The sequence below is a fragment of the Tupaia chinensis genome, unplaced genomic scaffold (assembly GCF_000334495.1).
Source record: "Tupaia chinensis unplaced genomic scaffold, TupChi_1.0 Scaffold144602_1, whole genome shotgun sequence".
Taxonomy (NCBI): domain Eukaryota; kingdom Metazoa; phylum Chordata; class Mammalia; order Scandentia; family Tupaiidae; genus Tupaia; species Tupaia belangeri.
In genome coordinates, this window is record NW_006204462.1 from 1,411,149 (window position 1) to 1,424,612 (window position 13,464).

At 58.4% G+C, this 13,464-nt stretch overlaps 1 protein-coding gene across 1 annotated transcript in view; it reads right to left on the reverse strand.

The window, feature by feature from the left end:
* Positions 1-3,360: 3,360 nt before the first annotated feature.
* LOC102473552 (tankyrase-1) overlaps positions 3,361-13,464 on the reverse strand; it is a gene marked incomplete at its 5' end in the record, with an annotated part of 104,330 nt that continues 94,226 nt past the window's right edge. Inside the window, 6 exon segments of the mRNA XM_027767758.1 lie at positions 3,361-3,967; positions 6,395-6,551; positions 8,926-9,112; positions 10,132-10,237; positions 11,152-11,226; positions 12,863-12,960. Of these exon segments, the coding sequence (XP_027623559.1) occupies positions 3,881-3,967; positions 6,395-6,551; positions 8,926-9,112; positions 10,132-10,237; positions 11,152-11,226; positions 12,863-12,960 (710 nt within the window).

Below are 13,464 nucleotides of genomic sequence, written 5' to 3' on the forward strand. Positions count from 1 at the left end.
CGCGTCCAGCCCGTGCCCCACCACCGTGGTCCGTCCCGTCCCTCAGTCGACAGCAAACTCAACATGGCTTCCACATTCTGACGCTTGGAGCCTGGTCCTCACGTGGTGTGGGGCACCCGCTGAGTAGCTTCTCTGCTCTCTGCAAGGTGACAGGATGGGGGCACAGGGACGCTGGGAAGACCCTGGAAGCACGTTTCTGCAGGCAAGACCACTCACGAGGGCTAGACGGCGCCTGGGTTTAACAAAGAGGGCGCATGCCCCACAGCCCCGGGTGCTAGGGGAACTGACCCACACGCCTGTACTGACGCCATCCCCAGGCCACCCTTGAGTGCCTTCGTGTGACAGCTGCCATGGGGTGGACACCCAGCCAACCCGAGGGCCGGCGTCTCTGTGGACTGCACACTCTGCTCTTTCTGGAGCGAAGGGAAGCAAGTCCAGTCCCTGCCGTCGAGCTCCAGGGGGCAAAGGATACCATTTCTCAAATGCACCCTGATGCTCACTTAGGGGCTCAGAAGCTAGAAACGCCAAGCCCCAGTAGACAGTGCGGAGAACCCTGGCTGCACTATCCTCTGCTCAGAATTACAGCCTGGCTGCCGCACTCAGCTATTCACCAGGGAGCCACGGTCAGAGCACAGGGTACGCCCCCTCCCCATGTGACAGGCGACAGGGGCTCTGCCTCCTCTTCTAAGATCTAGGACCAAGGAGGGGCGAGTGGGGTCAGAGGTAGCGGCAGAGCTGTCTCACTCCTGTCTGGCGGCCCGCAGAGGGGAGGCCTAGCACAGGGCCTGTCTCACCAGGACACAGCTGCTGGCTGCCTGAGGTGTGCAGTGGGCCATGCCAGGTACACCAGCTCCATCAGCCTGAAGGAGCCTCTTACTTCAGAGCTTCGAGCTCCGACAAAGCCGGTGCAGCCGTCCTGGTAGCCTCTTCCACAGTTTGGAAAACAGCAGCCACTGCAGGGAGGCCAGACTGCAGCGTTTCTTTATGGAGCACGTCTAGGAAACTGAACTCACTTCCGCCTAACGTAGTGCCCTGCTCATACGCCGATTCTCTGCACCACTCTTGATGGAAATGCTGGTCTGGAAAGATGCACGCGGCTCCCGAGACGCCCATCAGCCCACTCCCGCAGGCAGGAGCAGCGCACTCATACCCCGAGAGAGGCACAGGGCATGTCTCAGTGGAGAGCCCAGGTTTAAGACCGGCACATCGTCATCTGGCTCCCACGGCCACGTCGGCGTGTCTCCTCTTGATGAAGCGCCCCACCTCTCTCCCAGGCCAGCTCGTCTACGTACCCAGCACCACAGCTGAGCAGGGGCAGGCGGTGCACACTTCCGAGCTCCTGACTGCATGATGGCAACCCTTCCCTGTTGCGTCCCTCCCGAGGAGAATTGAAGGAGAGGAGGCCTGCTCTTGGAGCTGCACGTGGAATCCTAGCGCTATTAAACAAGTAGCCAAGACACGAAGGCCCAGCTCAGACCGCACAAACGCCAGACGTGCAACTGAGGCTGATTCTCGGCTTAGCCGTTTCAGGGTCCACGCAGGACGCAGCTACGAAGTCCCAACGAGCCAGGACACCTAGTTCTAGCACCGCGCTCGAGCCAGAGGGAAGCAGGACACGTATGCCGAGAGCCTACCCCAGGGTTTTGTGGGTAGTTACTTTATTTCACTTCAGATCAGAGGTGGCCAGTCTTGTCAGCCTGCATTTCACAAGTCCGGGCGAGTTCTCAGGGCTTCAGGTTGAGAGGCCGAGTGCCTGTCGCCACCCTCCTCTCCTCGCACATTGCTCAGGCCTGCGTCAGCTGAGCAGGCACACGGCGTGCCAGGTCAGGGGTCGTGCTCCCTCGGCGTCTAGGCAGGGCGGAGAGCAGGCCATCTGTGTCACATGTCATTGTGCACGGGGCAAACGGTGACAGAAACGAGCTGAGGCCCCACGAGGAAAACAGTGTGCTATTTCTCTACTGCTTCCATTGAAAAACGACTATGATGGCTTTGGTTTCAATTTTGTTCTCCTTGTCAAGGTGTTTTAGAAGTTTGAACAATCAACGGTTCATAAATTTGGTGCAGGGGTCTTTATAAACTATCTGAAGCAAGCCACTCAAAATAACCTCCAAATATGGAGTAGGCAACAGTGTTTGCATTTCTGTAAATTTATCTAATAAACGGGATTTGAACCCTAGTTTTCTAAACCAAAGCAACAACAAAGTGAGATTTCTGGACTTGAATGAAACGCAGTAACTGCACTGACTTTGGAAATAAGGCATCTAACTTTGGGGGGCAGTCCGGAGTGGAGTGGGCCGAGCGTGGACCCCTCCGGCCATGGCAGATGTGGCTGGTGCTCCTCAAGGACGCACAGCACAGCGCTGATGTGGGCACGGCCATGGACCCCTCCTACGCTCGGCACTGACCTGAGGCCTCTGCCAGGGAGCTCCTCAGGCAGGGTGACATCTGTGCCTTGTCCTGTGCAACAGGCCAGCTCATAACAGGAAACGGAAGCATGACCCTTTGCCCTTCCATTTTAATTCCTGCTCCATTCTCCTCTTGGGATCTTGGGCACGCACGCACGCACACGCGCCCAGCATGAGTTTTTAAGCCACCTGGTCTGGGACGCAAACCGTGGTTGACTACGTGGGAGTCCTGCTTGCTACATGTTGGTCTTAGTGCTTCAAAAAGATTTCAAGATACTTTTATTAGTCAGCTCAGACTGCCACAATAAAATACCACAGACTGAGGGGCTTAAACAATAGACATTTATTTTCTCATCATTCTGAAGGAAACCAGCAGCAGAAGGTTTAATGGTTACATTGCTGGACTCACATGTAGTCAACCACGGTTTAAGTCCCAGACACATGGCTTAAAACACACCGGGCATGCGTGCATGCATGCTCAAAATCCCAAGAGGAGAATGGAGGAGAAGGGATTGTAGAGTGGTCATCCCCATGGGGTGTGATTTCTGCTTTTTGTTTCTCTGTCTCTTTCTATCTCTCTGGCAAGCACAGGTGTAAAAATCTCTTTTAAAAAAAAGAAAGAAAGAAAGAAAAAAAGAAAAGTCTTACAACAGGGCCCAGTCCACAACAAAAATAAAAATATTGACTGTGATTATCTGAGAGCCAAAAATTTGTGTCTATTCTCCAGGGGCCCACGTTGTATCTCCTTAGGTGCTCTTTGTTAATTTACAGTCATTTGTATGAACTTACAGCACTCAAGGGTGTGAGGTCAGGGGTATGTGTTCGCATCTTCCCCTCTTCCTTACCTCATCCTGGGCCAGCTCTGCCCAAGGCAGGAACACAGGCCCCATGGGCAGATCCCTGTAAGTTTCCTGATAGCAGCCCAGGCCTCAGTGGGAAGACATGATAGGAAAGACTCGGTACAGAGTAGTGAGTGAGAGTCAGAGTGGAAGGTGGGAAGCCTGGGCCGCACCGCTCATGGCCACGCAGTGACGTCACACAGGGCCCCCATGAGGGGCTCTGGCTCGTTTCCAAAGCAACAGAGAAAGCACCAGCGACGCACGCATGGGAGGAGCTGAGGGCAGAGGACCTGCACGCGAGTGCTTGCACAGCTGGGTGAGGCGCCGCGCGTGTGGACATTGGGACGGTGCTGGCTAGGTCTCCCTTCTTATCTCCAAGTCAAGGGCAAGCGACCGTGCTTGAGGGACAACGGCGAGAAAACAAGCCGAGCCGGTGGGAAGGCCGCCAAGACGCTTCTTGGGGAGCAGCAGCCGCAGAGCCTGTGCCACCCTACGGGGCCTCTCACTGCCCTGTCGTGGCCTACAGACTGGCAGCTCCTGCCCAGCTGCCGGCCGGGGAGCGACGGGCATGGGTCCCACTGGCAACGGCCCACAGTCCAGGCCCAGGCCAGTCTGCCCAGGCCACCCCAGCAGTCACTAGGTCTTCTGCTCTGCGGCTGCTGCAGGCTGTGAAGGGGCTTCCGGCTTCATGATCTGGTAGGTGATGAGGTACTCTGGGTAGGCCTGGAGAGGAAGAGCAGAGAATGTCAGCTCCGAAGTGCTGTGGCCTCCCCCGCTGTGGGCACCTCACTATTCTGTCTCTTCGTTCTTGTAACTTTTCTTCAACACACAGTCACTGTTTTTCTACACTTGCCATTCTACCTGGAGAACGGCCGCATGGCAGCTTTCCACCTCACTGTGGCTTCTGGGCGGGAGTGAGCCTGCCCCTCCCGGGGCACTGCCTCTGTACCTGAGCTCACCTCGTGCCCGATGGAGCCATCCCAGCTGGGCCACACCCTTCTGAGGGCCCCTCCACCTGCCCTGCTCCAGTCCTGGGATTAGCTGCTCCTCTGGGTGGGACGGGTGAGACCAGGACCCTGGCCCATCCTCTCCGTGTCCTGGACTTACTCACACGCTCACTCTCTCTCTCTCACCGTGGGTGAGAAGGAAATTTATGGCTGACTTTTCTCCAGCTTCCAAATAAACAGGAGTGTTTGTTGCAGAGCTCTCTGAGACTTCAGAGGGCTCCTAGACGGCCTCAGGCTTGGGCTGGTCACCAGTGAGACCAAGGCATGGGATGTGTCCCCCCAGCCAGCTCTGGGAGGCTGAGGGCAGGTGGCAGTGCAGTGACCACCCGACATCAAGAAGCCTCATGGAAACACAGAAGGACTGGGCTCAGAAAGCAGCACACGGCGGCCCCGGTTGAGCTGAGAAGGACGGGCCCTCTGCCCCGCCTGGGCACCACCCAGTAGAAGTACTGCCCTGGCCCTGAGAGCCCCGGCACAGCAGGGAGCCCCACCGCAGGACGGCTGAATGAGCCAGTCACCCGGAGAGGAGAGGGTAAACCACATGGCTGCCACAGTACCGCTGGGAGGCAGTCTAGAGGTCCAGCCCTACACTGCAGGGTGCAGCGTGCCCTCGGGGCAGCGTCGGATCTGAGCTGAGCCAGAGGGTGCCCAGCTGGTACCTGCTGTGGAAGTGACCAGAAAACCTGCACTCCTGGGGCCAGGACCACGCCGAGAGAGAATGGGAATAGCGGGGACCGTGACTTCCCTTCTCCACACAGGTGCACACACGTCTATCAGGACCCGCAGTTCACACCAACACGTTTCAGGCCACCCCTGATGGTGGCTGACCCCCCACCAGCACACCCCTTCATCTGCCCTGAGCCCCGCAGCCCCACCGTCCACCACCTGCTCCATCACCCACAGGCCTCGGAGTCTCACTGCTGGCCGTCGGGATGGCAGGTCCTGACTGCACCCCATCCCACCGCACAGGACTGTCTTGGTGGGTGTCCTGTCACTAGTTATGTCCCTCTTTGTCTTTCCCCTTCTTCACTGTAGTCGTGGAATTCCCTTGAAAGTCAAACATCTTCAGAAACACTAGTTTTTGTTTCCAGACAGGTAGACACGTAGCGTTCAGATCACTAACCCTCAGTTGGGAACTACAGAAAGCGTTCTTCTTTTTCTTCTTCCTTTTGTGATTTGCCAGAGGGCAATTCAGGGCACGGAGTGCTGTACGACCCACCAGGCTGGGCTGACCGTGCCGGCCACACGGGGTCCAGCTGCCTTCGCTGAGCCAGGGTTGGCTCTGGAGTTTTCCACGACCACAGATGGTCCTCAGCTTAGCGTGGGGTCACATGCCAGAACCTCATGCAAGTCAAAAATATCTAAGTCGAAACACGTCTAATGCTTCAAAATAAACCCATCGAAAAGGTAAAAAAATGGGTTTGCCAACCATCGTAAGCCAGGACCAGTTGTGTACGTCTCTCTGTGTCACTCCCATATGTGTATGTATGTGTGTATGTGTATATATACACACATGTACATTCATACATATGTGTATTTTCTTTTTTGGGGGGAGAGGTTTTTGCTATAGGGCGCATGCACTCACCAGAAAGACAGAGAGAGAAAGAGAGAAAGTGAGAAATCATCCCCCCGGGAGATGGTGACGCCACAATCCCTTCTCCTCAATTCTCCTCTCAGGATCTTGGGCACACACGCCTGGCGTGAGTTTAAGCCTCTGGGTCGGGGACTCAAACTGTGGTAAACTACATGGGAGTCCGGCGACATAGCCATTACGCCACCTGCTGGTCCCTGCATGTATGTTTAGAGTCTCGAGGGGTCGGCAGGACTGAGTGCAGCAGCTCACGTGAGTGCCCTGGTCTATGGCCAGACGTGGGGGGACCAAGGGGATGCACCAGGTGGCCGCTCTCGGCTGCCAGCTACAGCAAGCACCGACTCAGCAGGGCAGGCCCTGAGAGCAGCGAGCCCAGGCTGCCCTCTGCTCATGCTGTGCTGTGTGGCCGTCTGCCACTATTGGCCCCACGTGCAACTCGCAGCTGACTCTTCGCTGTGCGTCTGAGCAATTCCCGTCCAACTCTGGACGGCTGTTTCGTGACAGGGATTTCTCACAGCTCACGGGCCTCCCCGCCCTGTCATGGTAGCATACCTGCTCCCCTCTGTAGATGACATACTCGGCGTAGGCTAGCCCGTTCACACTCGGTCGCCCGATGACTGAGTGGTGTCCGGGGGGAGCATGAGCCATTTTCATGGTGCTGAACTGCAGGAAGGACTTTCCGAGGGTCACTCTGCAGAAAAGCATTTGTCTAGAGAGAAAAGAGAAGCAATGCTTTGAAGGACGCTTAACTCAGAATGATGTAATGGTTGGGTTTACTGACATACGTTTAAAGAAAATATTTGACACAAAGGTGGACGAAGTAAACAGCACATCTGGATTTACGAGTAGGGCGGGTGGCTGTAGGACATGTGCCCTAACGTTACCCGGCCCGACAGTCACACTCCGAGTCTGGGCAGTTCCGGTGTGGGGAGATGTCGCGCACCGAGAATACCTGCGTGCCGTCGCCCTGACAGCAGGAGGAACACCGGGGAAGGCAGGTCCTGCCATGGGTGGTGAGTGGGAAGGAAGCTGTGGTTACTCCCACTGCGGGCAAAGGGGGAGCTGAACGAGGTGAGTGATGGCCACGTGGGCCCTGGACGAAGCACATACCCTATGGAGATGGGGCGCGGGCACTGGGCGTGACACGGGTGCAGACCCTCACGTCCAAGAGGCTGCGGAGGCCCGACGGCGGCAACGTGAGCCACATAACCTGGGGTCAGTGTGGCACCGGCCACTGACCTGCCCCCCCTGTGTGCGAGATCTCGGTCGTACCAGGACAGATGCGCGTCACTCACACGTACCACAGAACAGATGCGCGTCACTCACACGTACCACCGGACAGATGCACGTCACTCACACGTACCACCGGGACAGATGCGCGTCACTCACACGTACCACAGCCACCTGCACCCCAAGAGCAGAATGGGTGACCGCGACATGGGAATCGCGGTGGGCTGGAAGCTGGAACCACGCGCTGCCGGGCCTCTGCCTGCTCTGACACAAGCTGCAAGCACTTCAGCAGCTTGTGGCCTGGGAACTGATGCAGCTGGCACCGGGTGGTCTGGCCACAGAGACAAAAAGCAGCCTCTGCGTATGCCCAGTCAGACGCATGTCTCCAAGTTAGTTATACGTGTGGGCCGGGTCTACCTGGGCACTGCCAGGCGATGTTTGTGGCCGCATACCGCCAGCCTCCTGGGGATGCCGGCCTGGTTCACTGTCCTCCTGTGATCCCAGAGGAAGGGACTCACAACGGAGGGGCGGTCTAGTCAGGGCCCACCTGTCAGGGCGACCGTGGCTCTCAAGGCCTGTCCTGGCTACTGGCTGCCTGCTTCCTGCTTCCTGCCTAGGGCTCTCCTGTGCTGCTGAGGCAGGAGAAGGCCAGCCCTGCTCGGTCACCCCCGGCACACGGTGGAGGGCACGTGGGACTGGTGCAGGCCTGCCTCATGGTGCCTCGTGTGAAGAGTACCCAAGACCGAGGGACCAGGGCCAGAGACAGGCAGGAAGAGAAGACACACTGGCTTGCATCCCTGAGTGCCGCGGCCTGGCCGGAGTCCATGCAGCTATGGGAGGGACTCCTAACCCACGAGCCATGCCCTGGGCCCTGCACTCCTAAGCCACGAGCCACACACTTTATAAAGCTCCAGGCTTTGTCCCTAGGAACCGGCCAGGACGCAGACCGACGGCCTCACTCCGAGGAGGTTGTCAGTCCTCGTCTGTCAGGTTGTCAGAACAGCTGTGACACATCTGCATAGACAACGACATCACAGCTTTCCGCCGACCCGACAGGCTCACTCCTACTGCTCGTTTAGGGTCACCGCGTCCCCACAGGAGTTAGGTTTGAAGCCAAAGCAGCCAGCCCTGCATACGGGCCCTGAGAAGTCTGTCCCAGCCATGTGAGTGAGCTTCCCTTGCAGCTTAGTGGCATTCACTCAGGACTGCAGAGGCCTGACTACGGTGGGCTCTAAGGCTATGCGGTCTTCTCTTGGCGGGGACACTCACATGGCTACAACACTGGCTCCTGTCTCTGACAGGCCTGTGCTGTCAGGCTAGCCATGAGCTCACGACCCTCTGCCTCAGCGTCGCCGACGGCACCACTGCCTGCCCCGTGGCTGAACCATGAGTCCAGGAGGGGCCTCCTGGGTGGCCTTGGCCAAGAGCGCTGTCTGCCTCGTGCTCTAGCCGCAGGACTGCCTCACCCACTCCTGAGTTTAAAAGTCCTACTCACAGAGCAGACATGTGTTTGGTTGCTGTCTGTTCCTGAGTTCTTTTCCAGGTTAGACTGTTAGGGAGTGTACAGCAACCGTCACTGCAGCATCAGAGCTGAGAGCCCGAGGGCAGGGCTGGGTCTCATCCCCTGGGGACGAGGACAGGCTGTGGGCTCACAGGAGCCATTCTCGATCTTCTCGTTCTGGCGGGAGCGCGGACAGGGCGGTCCAGGGAGGGCCTGGCTCCTCCTGGCCTGTAGCGCTCCCACCACGCAGGGGCAGCTCCCCGGGTCGCCTGGCTCAGGGCCTGGACAGAGGCCTGAGGGCTGGCGCAGACCGGGGAGGCACATGCTCTGCCTATGCCCGTGCGGCGCTCACCTGTGGCACACGTAGCATGACCGGTCCTTGTGCGCAGGGCAGCCCGTCCCTCCGCCGATCCCGTACACGTACTGGTTGCTTTTCGAGGAGTTCTCTGCAAAATAAATCCCAGCGCCGAACATCCCTCCGATGTACGCGTGGCGCTCGTCGAAGCCCTTGTGGATGATGGCGTTGATGAAAGGAGAGCCTGGGGGGCGAGGGCGGGAGGTTAGGCCAGGCGCCGGCTCTCAGCCACTGCTGAGGAGCAGGACTGCGGGGAACACTGGCTCTCCTGACAGTTGGCCGTACGTAAGCCTCGCGGCATCCCCCGGCCACGTCAGGGACCTGCTGTCTCCAAGCACAGGTGAGGGGCAGGGCTCTCAGGCAGCAGTGCGCCACGTGGCCCCGCAGACAACACCCATGTGGGTGTACGCGCGACCGCGCTTCAGTGAGCATGACAGTCTGAGGGCTAGAACCACCTCAGTTGCAGCATTTTCATCGTACGTGCCTTGGGATACCACATTAAATAGTCAGTAACACTTACTTCAAAACAAAACAAACAAGCCTTTTTTTCTTTTAGAAAGAATTTTTTGCTATTGGGTGCGTGCACTTGCCAGAGACTATGGCCATGCCACAGTCCCTTCTCCTCCATTTTCTTCTCAGGATCTTGGCCATCCATGCACATGCGACTGGCATGAGTTTTAAGCCACTGGGTCCGGGACTCGGACTGCAGTCACCTATGGAGTCCAGTGATGTAGTCAGTACACCATCTGCTGGTCTCACAACGAGCCACTTTAACACAGCCCTGGCCATGGTGTGAAGGCGGCCCCTCGGGCTCACGTGTTGGAGACATCACTGCCCAGGTGACAGTGCGGAGAGGGGACAGAATGACGAGGCACTGGGCTCGCTCACCTGCTCAGTCACTGCACTAGGCACGGAGGAGAGCCCGTGCGGGAGCTGTCGCCACACTGCGGCCTCCCAGCCTCCAGACCGTGAGCCACGCAGCCACCACTGTCCATCAGAGATCCAGCCTGGGCCCTCCTGGGGGTGCCCGGACTTGAGTCGGGGACCCTGAGCATGCCAAGTGCATAAGTGCCCGTGGCCTGGCTCCTCGGGTCGAGTGGGTGGTGGTGGGAAGGGGTACCGGGGTGCTAGCCTCCTACGTCTGCGTCTCTCAGACAGCACAAGCTGCCCGGCCCTGGGCACGGCGGTGGGGGCCGCTCTCACCGTGGAACAGCATGCGCTCATTGTGGTGGTTGTGGTTCTCCTCCGACACCTCCTTCTGCCGGTGGCAGAACCGCTCCCGCAGCTTCTTGTTGACCACCTTCTGAATCTGAAAGGATCGAAGAGGGGACTCTCAGTCAAGTGATGCTGATGGCTTAAAATGAAGACTGTGTTTCCTGTAGGAAGGCCCAACTTCTGATTTAAGACAGTGTTTAATCAGCGCTCGGGTCAGAAATTCAGCTGGTACCCTGCTCTTGGTGGTGCAATCCCAGGTACGGCTCTGCTACTTTGTCCCAGACCTGCGACCTCCACACCCCTCAGGAGTCAAACCAACCAAAGGCTGATTCTAGCCTCCTCCCCAGGTGAGCCTTAGGAGATGGGGGTCTGTATCTGTTTCTTTATTATGTGGAAGTTTTTTGTTTTTGTTTTTTGGCTGTAGGGCGCATGCACTCACCAGAGAGACAGCAAGTGAGAAACCACCCCAGGGGGATGGCTCCGTCCTAACCCTTCTCCACTCTCCTCTTGGTATCTTGGATGTGCATGAACGCGAACCCGGCTTGAGTATCGAGCTGCCGAGTCTGGGACTCGAACCTTGCTCGACTTCGTGGGAGCCCAGCAATGTAAACACCGTGCACTGCTGGTCCCTGTATGACCTATTCTAAACTATGAACCGAGACTGAGACCGAGGGCTACCTGTGTCCTCGTACAACCCCTGCTTATCAGATGGGACCCCGAGTGCCTGTTGAGCGACACGCCCAGTTACTGGTGGCGACGGTACAACCCTGAGAACGGGCTAGGAGGCCACGCCCAGTGGCCGTTGCCCACCCAGGCCCACCGCTGTGTGGCAGGCAGCTTTGAGGGCCACTATCTGGGGCTATAGAGGGCAGGGACCGCCCCGCAGGGCAGGGACCTCTGCCTTGGGCACAGTGCCTGGCCATCTCCAACAGCTCTGAGTGAGCCTTTGGGAAAACCACCTCCTCCTCCAGGTAGGGTCAGGCAAGCTGCATGAATCTCCGAACGTACGCGGATGACGTTGTATCTGCTGAAGACGCCGCCTGCACTGCCGCCGTCGCGGTGCTCCCGGATGGTGCTCTGCATCTATGGACAGGACACAGGGCGGCTGGCATGAGGAAAACGCCCGCATGCGAGCCGTTCCTCCAGGCTGCCCTTCCACCGCGCCGCTCCGCTGCGGGCCTAAGGCTCGGCACTGGCCGGTTACTAGGACTGCACTGCTAAGTGGTCAACAAGTATGTCTGGAGAGGAAATCACACACGTAAACAAAAATCTGCACTTTCTATTTATTGTTTAGTAAAAGCTTTGAGAAGTTTTTCTGTGAACACAATAAGGAGACAGACCCGCAGGTTCAATCACCTACATTCTCGCTCCCACTTCGCGTCCCTGAGGCAGAGCGGCCTTGCTGTGTCCTCAGGCCAAACGAGACCCTCATACCCAGTTACCACCCCGGGGACGAGTGCTGGACGGCGTCTGAAAGCCTCCACTCTCCACGGGATGGGGTGCGTTCTCTGCCGTCTACAACTTGGGGTCTCCACATTCTTCCACGTGGACCATGGGAGCCGGGCGTCAGGGAAGGCTGGATGCAGCAACCCCCCGACCTCTGCCCACACGCTCAGGACGGAGTCTCTCACAGAGCGCATTCCTTTTTTTTTTTTTTTTTAAACTTTGCCAGAGGGCACATTATTTGTCACAGAGAGGGGGAAGGTAGGAAGCACCCGGGGGACGGCCATGCCGTACTCCCTCCTCCGTTCTCCTCTCAAGAGTGTGGCCCCGCACCCACACGTGCCTGGTGTGTTTTCATGCTGCCGGGTTGAGGACTTGAACCGTGTAGCTGGTCATGTGTGATCCTGCGCCTGCACATTATTTGTCACAGAGAGGGGGAAGGTAGGAAGCACCCGGGGGACGGCCATGCCGTACTCCCTCCTCCGTTCTCCTCTCAAGAGTGTGGCCCCGCACCCACACGTGCCTGGTGTGTTTTCATGCTGCCGGGTTGAGGACTTGAACCGTGTAGCTGGTCATGTGTGATCCTGCGCCTTGGCCACACCACCTGCTGGCCAACATGATGCCCTCTCCCTCCACAGCCCAAGCGCGAGGGTCACCACACCCATGACACTCATCAGAACGTAAGGACTGCACGGAGACTGTGAGGCCACGAGACACTGGAGGAAGGAGGTCTCTCCTGACAAGCTGCTCAGTGTGGGCTGAGGCCCCGTCCTGGGAGACGGGAGTGGCACAAGCACCAACTAAAACAGAACGTGAGCCCAGTGCAGGCTCCTGCTCCTGCGCCGCTAGCCAGAGTGTAGGCCACCGCCTGCTTGCAGGGACAAGGGTGGGCGGGGAGCGAGGGACGGGGGCGGGCTCAGGGGTCGAGGGGCTCCAGGATGTGGACACAGACAGGACTTGCACAAGAACGGTGTCTGCAGACGCCGGCCGGCCACAGGCAACTCTCTGCTGGAGCTGTCGCCTGGGCACGTGACAGTCTCCAGGACAGACAGCTCTGTCCTGGGACCTACACAAAAGCAAACCCTCGAAGCAGGAGCTGGTGTGGGACCACCCAGAGTCCTACCAGGTGGGCACCTGCCCACCATGACGGCCGGGGCAGACAGAGCCACAGGCAGTCCTGAGGGCAAGGCAAGGCAAGGCGAGACGGGCCCACCTCTCCTGGAAGGTTGACCATGTGAGCTGGGGACAGAAAGTGACACCGCGTGGCAGGCATTACCTCCTCCTCAACCGACTGGTACTCCTTGTCTTCTGGGGCGAGGTCCAGCAGGACTGTCCCCTGGTTCACGCAGTGGAAGGTCAGGTATGGGCTGGTGCCTGAGGATGGGAGAAACCGCACGTGAGACAGAGAGGCTGCACTCCGGGTCTCGCTGCTGAGGGCTTCCTGACAAATGTGGGCGTCTTAGAGCACGTCTATGTACCAGCCATCCCTCTAAGACCCACAGACCGAGCCGAGACAGACGTCAGGGCTAGCCACCCTCCCTGAGCTCCTCCCACTCACGTCAGGGCTCGGTGGGGCCCAAGGTCAGCCCCAGGAGTGAACACACAGCGCCGTCTCCAAGAGGGAGCGTGCACCCTGAGGCTGTGACGTGGCTAGTCTGAGACACGTGGCACCTCTCACGGCTCTCGTGGGAGGGCCTCAAATAGTGAGCAGGGCTGCTCATCAGTACCCTATCCTTGTCCGTTCCACGGACGGGAGGACGGTGGGGAGCGGGACAGCAGGGGGCAGAATGGCGGGTGGGGGGACGGCACTGGGGGACGGCAGTGCTGCAGAGATGGGAGCACTCTCCACCCGTTGGTGACAGTGGTGAGCAGAGGTGC